Here is a 12,896-nt window from a genome sequence, read left to right as displayed (position 1 = left end):
TTTGAAAAGAAAGGACTGCTGACCTGATGAATAAAGCTAAATTGCCCAGTGACATAGATAAACCACCATTTACTTGTGTGTGTGTGTGTGTGTGTGTGTGTGTGTGTGTGAGAGAGAGAGAGAGAGAGAGAGAAAGAGAGAGAGAGAGAGAGAGAGAGTGACAGAGAGAGAGAGAATGGACCACACTGCCAAAATAATTCAAGGAAGGGAATTTATAATAAAGAAGAAACAAGGAAATTATTAAAAACTAGTACACTCATTACATGCAAACAAAACTGAAAACAAATTAAATTAATATTTGTGGTTGTGTGAAGTTTGTCCTTCATTTTTTTTCCCTTTGGAGGGGGAAGGCAGGGCAATTGGGGTTAAGTGCCTAAGGTCACACAGCTAGTAAGTGTGTCAAGTGTCTGAGGCCAGATTTGAACTCCTGGTTCAGATTTGAACTCCAGGTCCTCCTGACTCCATGGCTGGTGCTCTACTCACTGCACCACCTAGCTGCCCCCTTGTCTTTCATTCTTGAAGAGTACCATGACATCAGGGAGATGATGACAAGATACACAGATTAACAAAACATGAAATGTAGAATTTAACTTCAGAAAAGGAGTTTGAGCAAGCTATAAATAAACCCCTAAAAAGCAAAATCCTAGACCAGGTAGATTTACAAATGAATTCAATAAAATATTTAAAGAAATAACACCCACCTCACCATATTCTGTAAGCTGTTCACAAAAATAGAGAAAGACTAACTTATCTAACTTCTTCCATGAGGCTATGCCTCCTGATCACTTCAAGGAGGCAGCTGGATTAAATAGTGTATTGGACCTGGAGTTAGGAAGACTTGAGTTCAAATCCTACTTTCAGTCACTTACTAACTAGTTGTATGACCCTGAGCAAGTCAGTTGATCTCTCAGCCTCAGTTTCCTCAACTCTAAAATGGGGATCATAATAGCACTTAGCTTACAGGATTGTTGTGGGGATCAATGAGATAATAGCCTTATATTTATTATTATTAGCTATATTGATAACTATTATTATAATAAAGCAGAGAAAGAAAACTATTCTACAATATCACTAAGGAGCACAGATACAAAATTATTAGTGAAAAGGCTACAGTAATATAAGTAATACTAGGTCAGATTTATACCAAGAATGCAAGGATGGTTTGACTTTAAGAAAACTATAAACACAAAAAAATTAATAAAAATAATAAAAATCCCATTATTTCAATAGATGTAGAAAAAGCCTCCAGCAAAATACAGTGTTCATTGGTGCTTGAAAAAATGCTAAAATAAATAGGAGTAAAAGGACATTTTATAACACAATAAAAAACATTAGAAATCAAGAGTTACATTATTTCTAATGGAGAAATAGTAGAAACTGTACCAATAAGGCAAAGGTAAATAAAGGATGTTCATTGGTTCTACTATCACATGCTTTAGTTCTAGAAATTTTAGCTGTAACAACATGATAGATATAGGAACTGAACTTGTGATTTTATTGACTTAGAGAATTCCTGAATGAGGAGCTCCCTCTAACAATATGGATCAGCACTTTCTCAGCAATCTGTAGTCTCAAGTTACCTAGAGCCCTGAGAGGTTGAGTGATTTGCTCAGGGTTACTCAGTCATTATGTATTGAACCCAGGTTCTCTTGTCCTTGAGGCCAGCGCTCTATATATTACATTATGATTGAAAGAATTAGAATAAGCAAAAAGGAGGAAAAATTATTTTTATATGTAGATAAGGTGATGATTTATTTAGAGAACTTGGGAAGGTCAACAGAAAGTTAATCAAGGTATTAATCATTTCAGTAAAGTAGCAGTATACAAAATAAATCCCTGAGAATCATCAACCAATAAATATTATTACCAATCTAACCAGTAAAGGAAGAGGCATTCCATTTCTGATAAAAATGCACTAAACGTCTGTAACAACTAAAACACATAAAATTTATACAAATGCAACTATAAAGCATTTTTTTAGAAAAGAAAAAGAAATGAATTATTTTTAATAATATTCAATGTCCATGGCTAGGCCATGTAAATATAGGAAAAATGGAAATAATATTAAAATAATGATTCAGTTCCATGTCAACAAGATAACCAAAGGGATATGTTTTAGAATTAGATGAGATAACAACAAAATTCATATGGGTCAATAAAAGGTCAAGAATATCAAGGGATATCATAAATATGTGGGAAATGAATGTAAATTGTCTCTAACAGATCTAATACTATACCAAAAAATATTATTTATCAAAATTATCTGGTCTTGAATAAAAATCAGAAAAGTTAAATAGACTAGATAAGCAATACATAGAGATTAATATATACAGCAGTCAGGTCAAATTAAGTTACACGTTGTTGGGAGAAAGACTCCTTACTTCAAAAGAACTGTTAGGAAAACTGGCAAAGTTTTGCTGAAAAAGATTTAGTCCAGCATTATACATTTTACTCCAAACATATATTTCTTAATGTATTTGTTTCATACCTGATCTTATTGGGAAAGCTTCTAGTTTATCCCCATTACAAATACTGCTTGCTGGTGGTTTTAGATAAATTCTTTTTATCAATTTAAAGAAAAATCCATTTTTAACAATACTTTTAAATGCTTTTAATAAAAATAAATGTTAAAGTTTAATCAAAGATTTTTTTGGCATTTATTGATATAATCATATTTTTGAACTTTTATTATTGATGTACCTAATCACGCTAATAGTTTTCCTTATGATAAACCATCTTGGCATTCTTGATATAAATTCAACTTGATGCGATGTCTAATCTTTGAAATATATTGGTGTATTCTTTTAGCTAATATTTTGTGTAGGATTTTTGTATCCATGTTTATCAATGAAATTGGTTTACAATTTTCTTTTTCTATTTTTACTCTTCCTGGTTTGGGAATCAGTATCATATTTGTTTCAGTTTGTTTCAGGAGTTTGGTGGAATCCCTCCTTTAATTATTATTCCAAATAATTTACTTAATATTGGAATTAGGTGATCTCTAAATGTTTGATAGAATTCCCTTGTAAATCCATCTGGTCCTGGTGCTTCTCCCTCAGGAAGCTTATTAATGACCTGTTCGATTTCTTTTTCCAAAACAGGACTACTTAGATATTCTATTTCCTCTTCTGCTAATTGAGTCAATTTATATTTTTGTTAATATTCTTCCACTTTCTTTAAATTGTTAAATTTTAATGGCATATAATAATTTCATATTATCACCTTAATTTCATCTTCCGTAGTGATATCTAAGTGATACCAGATCTTCTTTTAACACCAAAGTAGGTATCAGTGGTAAGATTATTTTTCTTTTTCTTACTCATTTTTGTTTTTAATTTGTCTTATTCTATTTTTGGCAGTTTAGCATTCTTATTATCAAGTTTTAATCCAAAGTTGTGAATAATGTTGCCCTAGGCCTCAAATCCTCCTTAGTGTTATTTTCTGAATTTGTTCAGAGGCTCAACCTCAGGGATTCATCTCCTCCTCTCCTAAACCACAGTTAGGTGCCCCAACCACACTGTCCTTAAAATGTTCTTGCTCCCTGTGGTGCCACATTCATCCATAGGTTTTGATATGTTATCTCAATATTGCCATTCTTTTTAATGGAATTATTGTTTCTATGGTTTGTCTTTAACACACTCATTCTTTAAGATTAGGTTGTTTAATCTCCAATTAGTTTTTAATATCTCTGTCCCTAATTAAATACAACTTGTTGCATTATGATCTGAGAAGAATACTTTTAATATTTTGCTTTTCTGTTTTTCACTATAAGATTTTTATGTACTAATATATGGTCAATCTTTGTAAAAGTACCATGAACTACTGAGAAAACAGTGTATTACTTTCTATTTCTATTCAGTTCTCTCTAGATATATGTTATATCTAGTTTATCTAAAATTCTATTTATTTCTTTAATTTCTTTCTTATTTATTTTGTGGTTAGATTGATCTAGTTTGACAGGGGAAGATGAAAGACCTTTATTTTTACTATTATATTATCAAAGAGAACTATCTAGAAAGCATTTTGGACTAGGGAAAATTTTCTTCTTTAATATTTTCAATTGAACTAAAAAGTGATTTTAAAAACTGCTTCCACAAGGTAAACTAGGGTACTAGCTGACCCTAGATATCATTGTCCAGTCTATTTTCTCCCAATAACATCATTAACAGATACCATCATGATGGTATCAAACACTATCAAAATCTTGTCAACCATACTGTTTCAGAATATGCTGTAAGGCTGTTTAGTCAACTGTCCAAGATACCAATCATCCTTTTTCTCCCAATTTTTAAATTTAGTATTTTATTTTCCCCCGGTTACATGTAAAAACAATTTTTAAAATTTCTTTTTAAACCTTTGAGTTCCAAATTCTCTCCCTTCCTCCTGCCCCATCATCACCCCCACCATTGAGAAGACAAGCAATTTGATATGTTATATATGTATAGTCATGTAAAACATTTCCATATTAATCATATTGTGAAAAAAACATAGACAAAAAACCTCAAGAAAAATAAAGAAAGTGTACTTCAATCTGTATTCAGACACCATCAGTTCATTCTCTAGGGATGGATAAAATTTTTCATTGTAAATCCTTCAGAGTTGCTTTGGATCATTGTATTGCTTTAGCTAAGTCATTCACAGCTAATCATCATATTATTTTTCTATTACTTTGTACATAGTACATTTCATGTTGTATCAGCTCATGTATTTCCAGGTTTTTCTGAGAGCGTCCTGCTCATCATTTCTCATATTCCATTATAATCACATACCACAACTTGTTCAGTTATTCCCCATTTGATAGCCATTCCCCTCAACTTCCAATTCTTTGCCATCAGAAAAGAGCTGCTATAAATATTTTTGTACACATAGGTCCTTTTCCTTTTTGGTTGTTTTAATTTTTGTGGGGGATGCAGACCTAGTAGTGGTATTGCTAGGTCAAAGGGAATGCTTGATTTTATAAGCCTTTGGGCATAGCTTCAAATTGCTCTTTAGAATAGTTGAATTGGGTCACAACTCTACCAACAATGCACGAGTGTCTTGTTTTGCTGGTGTCCCCTCCAAAATTTGTCCTTTTCCTTTTCTGTCATATTAGCCGATCTAATAGGTGTGAGGTAGTACCTCAGAATTGTTTTAATTTTCATTTCTCCAATAAAGAGTGAATTGGAGCATTTTTTTCAGATAGCTTTGATTACTTCATCTGAAAACTGTTCATATCTTTTGGTCATTTATCAATTGGGGAAAGGTTCTTCCTTTTATAAATTTGACTCTGTTCTTTGACTTTGTTCTCTGTTCTTTATATGTTTGAGTAATGAGGGCTTTATCAGAGAGACTTGCTTCAAAAATGTTTTCACAGTTACTATCATTTATTTCCCTCCATCCTATTTTCCCCTTGTTTATTCTATTCTCTCTTTCCTTTTACCCTGTCCCTCCTCAAAAGTGTTTTGCTCCTGACTACTGTACTGTCCTCCCAATCTTCCCTCCCTTCTATCACCCATCACCATCCCCTTCACTTCCTACTTTCCTGTAGGGTAAGGTAGATTTCTATATCAAATTCAGTGTGTATATTATTCCCTCTTTGAGCCAATTCTGATTAGAGTAAGAGTCACCCACTCTCCTCCCCCAATTTCCTTTTCTTTCCCTCCAATGTAAAAGCTTTTTCTTGACTCTTTTATGTGAGATAAGTTGCCTTGTTCTACTTGTGCCTTTCCCTATCTCCTAGTACATTTCTCTCTGATCCCTAAATTTTATTTTTTTAGACATCACCCCTTCACATTCAACTCACACCTGTGCCCTCTGTTTGTATATACCCCTTCTAACTGCTCTAGTAATAAGAAAAGTTTTATGAGTTACAAATATCATCTTGTATATAGTAAAATTGATTTATAAGGCAGGGGTCCATTGCTCATACAAAAGCTAACCGAAATCTTCTGGTCCATATGGCAAGAGGAGATTATCCCTGCAGAATTTCAAGGACACCTCTGTTGTCTATCTCTATAAAATTAAAATAAATAGATTGTCCAATGACAATCACAGCAGGGTCTCTCTCTCTTATTATTGCTGGCAAGATTCTTGCCAAAGGCCTCCTGAATAGTTTGATTTTTCACCTGGTTGATTGTCATCTATTTGAGACTCCATGTGGCTTTAGAAAGGGCTGAGGAATGATTGATATGGTGTTGGCTGCTAGATGTCTCCAGGAGAAATACTAGGAGCAGAACAGAGGTCTATACACAACATTCATTGATCTGACCATGGCCTGTGATACTGTCAGTTGTGAGAGCTTGTGGGAAATGATGGTAAAATTTGGGTGCCGAGAGAAGTTGATCAGTATTTTACATCAGTTTTGGGATGGCATCCTTGCCCAGATTCTGGATAATGGATGATGTTCTCCACCTTTCCCAGGCATCAGTGGAGTGAAGCACAGCAGTGTGCTTGTTCCCATGCTTTTGAGCATGTTTTCAGCACTGCTGTCATATGCCTTCAGTAAAGATGAAAACAGCATCAAGGTAAAGTACTGACCTACTACAATGACAGGAAATTATTTAACTTGAAAAGGCTACAAGCCAAGATTATTTGGAGGGAGAGTTGGTTTATGATTTTTTGTTTGCAGATGATTGTGCACTCAGTGTAGCCTCTGAGACTAAGATATAACAAAGTATGGATCAATTCTTTGCTTCTTGTGCTGCTTTTGGCATAATAGTTAATAACAAGAAAACCCAGGTTTTCCACAAGCTAGCACCAGACCATTTGTATGTGAAACCATCAGTTACAGCATAGAGAGAAACACTGAATGCTGTGGATAACCTTGGGAGTATACATTCCAGAGACGTACACATAGATAATGAGGCTCATGCCACATTGCCACAGCTAGCTCAGTATTTGGGAGCCTCCAAAGGAAAATGTGGGAGAGAAGAGGGATTAGACTACCTACCAAACTGAAGGTCTAGAGTCCCATTGTGCTCACCTCATGGTTGTGTGTCTGTGCAACTGGTATACCAGTGCCATGCCAAGAAACTGAATCACTTCCATTTGAATTGTCTTAGGAAGATATCAAAGATCACCCGACAAGATGAGGTATGGGACACTGAGGTCTTTTCTCAAACTGGACTGCCAAGCATCCAAATCCTACTGCAGAGAGTACAACTCCAATGACATGGCCATGTTGTTTGAATGCTAAATGTACATTTGCCTGAAAGATTATTTTACGGAGAGACCTTGAGAATGTCCTTGTCTCACTTCTTCTGACCTGTGAGTCCTTGCTTTGTCTGAGTTTGGTGGAAGCTATTGCTGCTCCCTTACCCCCTTCACATTCACCACTCTTCCCCCTTCTCTCATTTCTACTGATCCAACCCCTTACTGTCCTTTGTACCTTTAGAGCAGGCCTGCACAACATTTAGCCTGGTTGTCACTTATGGCCTGCCAAATGCCCTTGAAAAATATAGAGGATGTAAAATAGGCCTGCACAACATAGTGCCCATGGGCCATATATTGTGCAGGCCTGTGGTAGAGTCTAAGGACTGTTCCTTTTCCCTTTCTTACCAACCCCAGCCTCCTGTCTCTCCCTGGTTCTTCTTCCCTGCAGCTAGAGTGAGAAGTCCTACCAGCTCATTCCCCCACTGCCTAGCACACCAGGCAACAGAGAAGGAACAACAGGAGGGGAGTGTGTGTGTGTGTTCTCTGCTTACATGAAGGTTCTGGCCCCTCCCCCTTCCTGTATCACTCATGGCACAGAGTAGCTTTCGTTTTCTCCTGTCACAAGATTTCTTTTTTTTTTTTATAACAGAGTATTAAGTAGCGGTCCCTGAGAGAGGAAAAGGAAGGCTGTAGGTCCAGGAGAGACAGGCAGGGAACAGCTGGCCTTTCTCCTAATCCCTCCTCTACCAAGAGCCTCTTCCTTCTGGCAGATTCTATGATAACTGCATTGGGAGAAAACTGGGTGCCTGGCAGTAAGTAGAAAACATCCAGCCTTCCCGGGAGAGTAGGAGCAGCAGGGTGGGGTCAGGTTGAAAGTGGAGAACCTGGGAGTGTCCAGAGCCAAACGGACTCCACTGAGCTAGTCTGTCAAAAGGTCGAAGTGCACATGTGTGTTTGAAATATGAATGTATGTGAAAATGACAGTTTTTCAGAAAGAACTCCTGATCAGGGCAGATGTAGACAGATTGGGAAGATGGCTGCCTATCTTGTCAGGGACTTGGAGAAGGATAAAACATCTCTCCCTGTGCATGCATAGGATACCTAAAATCCCTCAAAAGGGTCAGAGCCTTTCATTCTACAGAGAAAGCTTGAAATCAAATCTTTCCCAAAGAGAACCTGGGGTCTTAGTTTACCCTAAAGTGTCAATGGCTATCTGTGACTTCTCTGAGAGCAGTTTCTGATTTTGCAGAAGGCTAGACGTTAGGCATTTCACTTTGAAATGAGGGTGTGTCCGTATGTGTGTGTGTGCATATGTGTATGACATAGAAATCTTCCTTACCCTACAGGAAAGTAGGAAGGGAAGAGGATGGTGGGGGGGGGGGTGATATCATGTGACATATTACAGGGTTGGACTAGAAAATTTCAAAGGTCTTCCAGCTGTAAAGTTTGTGATCCTAAAATTCAGGGTGTTATTTTTATTTCAGGGGCATTTAAGTGCAGCAAAAAGATACATACTACCATAGTGGAACGAGGGTAGGTTTTGGGCCATAGATCATCTATGTAAAAATTTCAAGAAGGAGCTCTTGCTCCATCCTTGGATAACTGCAAAACCACAACATGAAGCTCTCTTTGCTGATTAGGGTCACCTGAGTGTTTACATATATGGGAAGAATAAAGTTACAGGACTTCCTGTTTTGAAGTTTGGTGGTTTTGAGCCACAACTTTTATTCATGTTATATGAAGGTGGATCTATGGTAAAGAATTTCTACTCCTTTCAAGAAATTTCCTATAAAGTATGGCATTTTAGCTATTGTCCTAATTTTGTTTTCAAAACCATCATGGAAAGTTTTAGGTTCTGCACTGAAAGCTCTACTTTGACCAAATGTATGCCTCTTTTCTTATTTTATAAATTTTATCTTTCTTTTGAACAATTCTGGGAATTTTTGCTCTTACCCCCTGATCTCTTGGTAATCTATAGGATTCTGTCATTTGTCAGATAATAGAACAAAAATCAGAACCACAGCATTTGAGAGATGCTGGGGACCTCTGGGGCCAGAGGATCCAACTGTCATCTGAGGGGAATATTGACTGTAGCATAGCTTACTCTGATAGAAGATCTCCAAGGAGAGGTAGCCCCTGCCTCTCAAGGGAGTGTATTCCACTTCAGGAGAGTTCTTATTGCTAGGAATTTTTACTGGCATCAAGCCATAGTTTGTTGTCTCTTTGCAACTTCTTTTAGATCTTCACTCTGGGGCCAAACAGACCCAAATGCATTCTTCTTACAGCAGCCTTAAAATACTCAAACATTGCTACGATATCTGTTGAAGAAAAATATTAATACTCATAGTGGCTTCTGAAATTTTAGCTCAAGTCTGGCAGAAAACATTTTATTCAATATGCCATTAAACTCTATCCAAGTTAAGGGGGTGGGGCGTGAGGACAAGAGAGAGCTATGAGACAGAGAGAGAGAGAGAGAGAGAACTGACAGTCTCCCATGCCATGTAACATGACTCTACCTTAAGACAATTTTAGGTAACATTTATTGGAATCTTGAATGAGGAAAAGATATCTTAAAATACAGTCTGGTTAATATTCCAGAATTGTTGAGAAATCAAGTTGCCATCCTATTCCCTCTAGGACCACTCCCCACACTCTAAGAGCTAAAACAAAGAAACTTCCTCAGTGCTATTGGTATCCTAATCCTTTCTCCAATGAAAAGGATGAGTCCTAGTCCTAGTCCAATCACTACAGGTGGCCAGGTAAAAAGGAGACAGCTCTTAGATGGGTAAATAATCAAATCACTTCAGTGGGAGGGAAGGCAGACTCTCTGAAGAGACATCCATCTGACTCTATGCATCATCTGAGCCCTTTTACAACTACATAGCAGTTCTCTTCTCTTCCTAACCTCCCTGAACAACCATTCTGTCATGCTCTGGGCACCCTCTATGGCTTCTTATAACTCCAAGCAAGCTTACAACCTCCACAACACTTGACTTGCTCCCACTGGGGCATCTATCTCCCCATCTCCTTCCAGCTACCCATAGCTACCTGCGGCCCTAGGTCCACACCCTGAAGCTGAATCCCCATGGTAAATAATAACCTACCTGAACTCCTTCCTCAAACCTACTCCCATTTGCAATTCTCTTCTCATCCCAATGATTCTGAACCCCTCATTGCCATTGTTCAGACCCTGTTCTCTGTTCCCTACAGACCACTTCCTTATTTTCATCTCTCTCAATCCCTTTCTCTACCTCCTGCTCTGAAGCTACTTAACCCTTCCCCTGTGTATTCTGGAATGCCTGATCCATAAGACACACACATACACACACACACATATATAAAATCTTCAATATTACATGTATATACCACCTTCAATATTTTCCTTTTCTGGTCCTTCGATCTTGTAGTCACTGTACCTGACTCCCACATGGTGACACAGTTTCCCTAGCCATGCTTTCTAGCTCAATGCACTTTTGCTCATAACTCCAGACTAAGTAGTCAGTAGTTAAAACACTCTTTGCTACCGCTTGCCACCTCCAGGTTCTTCCCCTATCACCATGATTCTAATCCCCTTTCCTTTGAGGTTCATTCAATCCATATTTTTCACCCAATCCAGATTCTGGTGGCTATTGTCTATCAAATTTTAGGATGCTCTCCTTTGTTTTCAAAGACTTTAGTGACTGGCTCACAGTCTTCTTACCCATGCTAGGCTTCTTACCTTCACACTACAAGATTTCACCCTACATATTGATACTCCCAGTTCTTCAACTTACTCATTTCCTGTGACCTACTCTTCCACTCTGACTCAGCCCCACATATCATCCCTTTATGTTGCCATCACCTGGAAACGCAACACTTTCATGTTTATGAAATTAAATGCCCTCGTTTGATCCCAATCTGTTGTCCTTCCAGGTTTCCTTCAGCCTTACAACCCCAAATCTTGTTTTCCATCCTCACTGGCACCTCCATTTCCATCCATCAGCTCTTTCCCAGACTGTTGCCCCTGCACTGGCTACACTCTCTTCCCTCCCCCAACTTGAGCCATTTGGTAAACCTGTTTAACTCCCACTTTCCCAGGCTTACAACCTGGGTGTGACTTTTGATTTTTCATTCTTTCTCACTCTCTATATGCAATCTATTGCCAAGTCCTGTTAATTTGTCTTCAAAACACTGCTGCCATCCTGGTCCTGGCCTTTATCACCTCAAGCCTGGACTATTGTAATTACCTTCTGATTGGTCTCCCTGCTTCAAATCTCTCCTTTATTCTGCTTCATCCTACATTTAACTGTCAAAATGATCATCCTAAAGTCCAAATGTGACCATGTTGCCTCCCTATTCGATAAACTCCAGTGGCTCCCTCTTACATCCAGGATCAAATATAAAATCTTCTGTTTGGTGTTCACAAAGCTCTATGTAACCTGGCAACTTCCTACCTTTTCAGTCTTATGCTTTCTTCCCTTCCATATACCTTATTATCCATCGGAACTGGTCTTCTTGCTGTACCTGTCACATGAGATTCTTCTTCCTGACTAAACATTCTCCCTGGCTGTCCTCCATGTCTGGAACCATTTCTCTCCTCATCTCAGCCTCCTAGATTCCTTGGCTTTTCCCAAGCCTAAGCTTGGGAAGAAGCCTTTCCCAGTCCTCCATAATTGTAATGCCTTTCCTCTGTGAATATTTCCAGTTACTCATGTATATATCTTGTTTCTACACGGTTATCTGCATAATTCCCTAGTTCTAGAGAGTAGAGTATTTTTTTGACCTCTGTGTATTTTGAGACCTTAGTAAAGGCCCTCACATACAGTAGGTGCTTAATAAAGGGTTGTTGAGTTGAAAAGAGTTAAGTTATAAGCCTCAATCCATTTCCTTAAGAAATGCTGTCTTATCCTATACCTATTCAACCCACTTCCCAGTGGGTTATCCCTAGAAATATGGAAAGGGCTACGCAAAGAAATATTATTTCTTAATATTTCTAGGGCAATGAAAAAAATGGTTTTTTAAAATATATATTTCTACAAATGCCTCTTGAGCCCTCTCTTCTCTAGCTAAACATACTGATTTCCTCTCAACTTCATGTATTCAAGCCTTTCATCTCCTCTGGACACTCTCAGGCTTATCAATATCCTTCTTAATTGGTTGCAAGTAGAATTCAAGGCAACATTAAAATGTGTTTTTAATTGGCACATATATACATATATATTAGAAATGATCAATTAGTTCATATTGAGCTAATATGGTGCTAAATCTTTAATATTAAAATACATCAAAATGTTCCATAGTGAGTGAAAGTTTTATATTTGGGGGATAAGAGGCCTGGGAAACATAACAAGGAGGCTTTTATTTAATAAATTCTGTGAATTGCTCTGTCACTTCTCTTTCCTCATAGAAGAGTCTGCTGAAATTTTCAAAACCCTGAATTTTCCCCAGATGCTTCAGCAAGCTACAGACATGGATCATCAAGAGAGACTCCAAGACCAACAAGTGGGTAAGGAAGGAATTAGTGGGGAAGGATTCTTTCCTCACACATCACAAACTATCTCTATAATGGTGGTCTTTTGGTATCTGTACTTTTGGGGGAAAATTGTTCCTTTTAGTGACTATTCCTGAACTCCAAGTAAAATGGTAAAAGGTAACAATAGACAAATGTGTCACCACAGTCCAGTTGAAAACCTGCTAAATTTAAAGTCATAGGACCAATGGATTTTATTATGGTTCTATGAGTATGTTTTGTGTGTGTTTAGTATATAGCTATACATGTACACGTT

At 37.5% G+C, this 12,896-nt stretch overlaps 1 protein-coding gene across 1 annotated transcript in view; it reads left to right on the top strand.

The window, feature by feature from the left end:
• LOC118850936 (GTPase IMAP family member 8-like) overlaps nucleotides 1-12,896 on the top strand; it is a 30,585-nt gene that overhangs the window by 1,510 nt on the left and 16,179 nt on the right. Inside the window, exons 2-4 of the mRNA XM_036760550.1 lie at nucleotides 6,400-6,503; nucleotides 9,110-9,260; nucleotides 12,518-12,616. Coding sequence (XP_036616445.1) covers nucleotides 6,400-6,503; nucleotides 9,110-9,260; nucleotides 12,518-12,616 — 354 coding nt within the window. The remainder of the gene's footprint in view (nucleotides 1-6,399; nucleotides 6,504-9,109; nucleotides 9,261-12,517; nucleotides 12,617-12,896) is intronic.

The sequence above is a fragment of the Trichosurus vulpecula genome, chromosome 5 (assembly GCF_011100635.1).
Source record: "Trichosurus vulpecula isolate mTriVul1 chromosome 5, mTriVul1.pri, whole genome shotgun sequence".
Lineage (NCBI taxonomy): Eukaryota > Metazoa > Chordata > Mammalia > Diprotodontia > Phalangeridae > Trichosurus > Trichosurus vulpecula.
The sequence above is the reverse complement of the archived record's forward strand: the minus strand, read 5'-3'. Positions and strand labels throughout refer to the sequence as shown.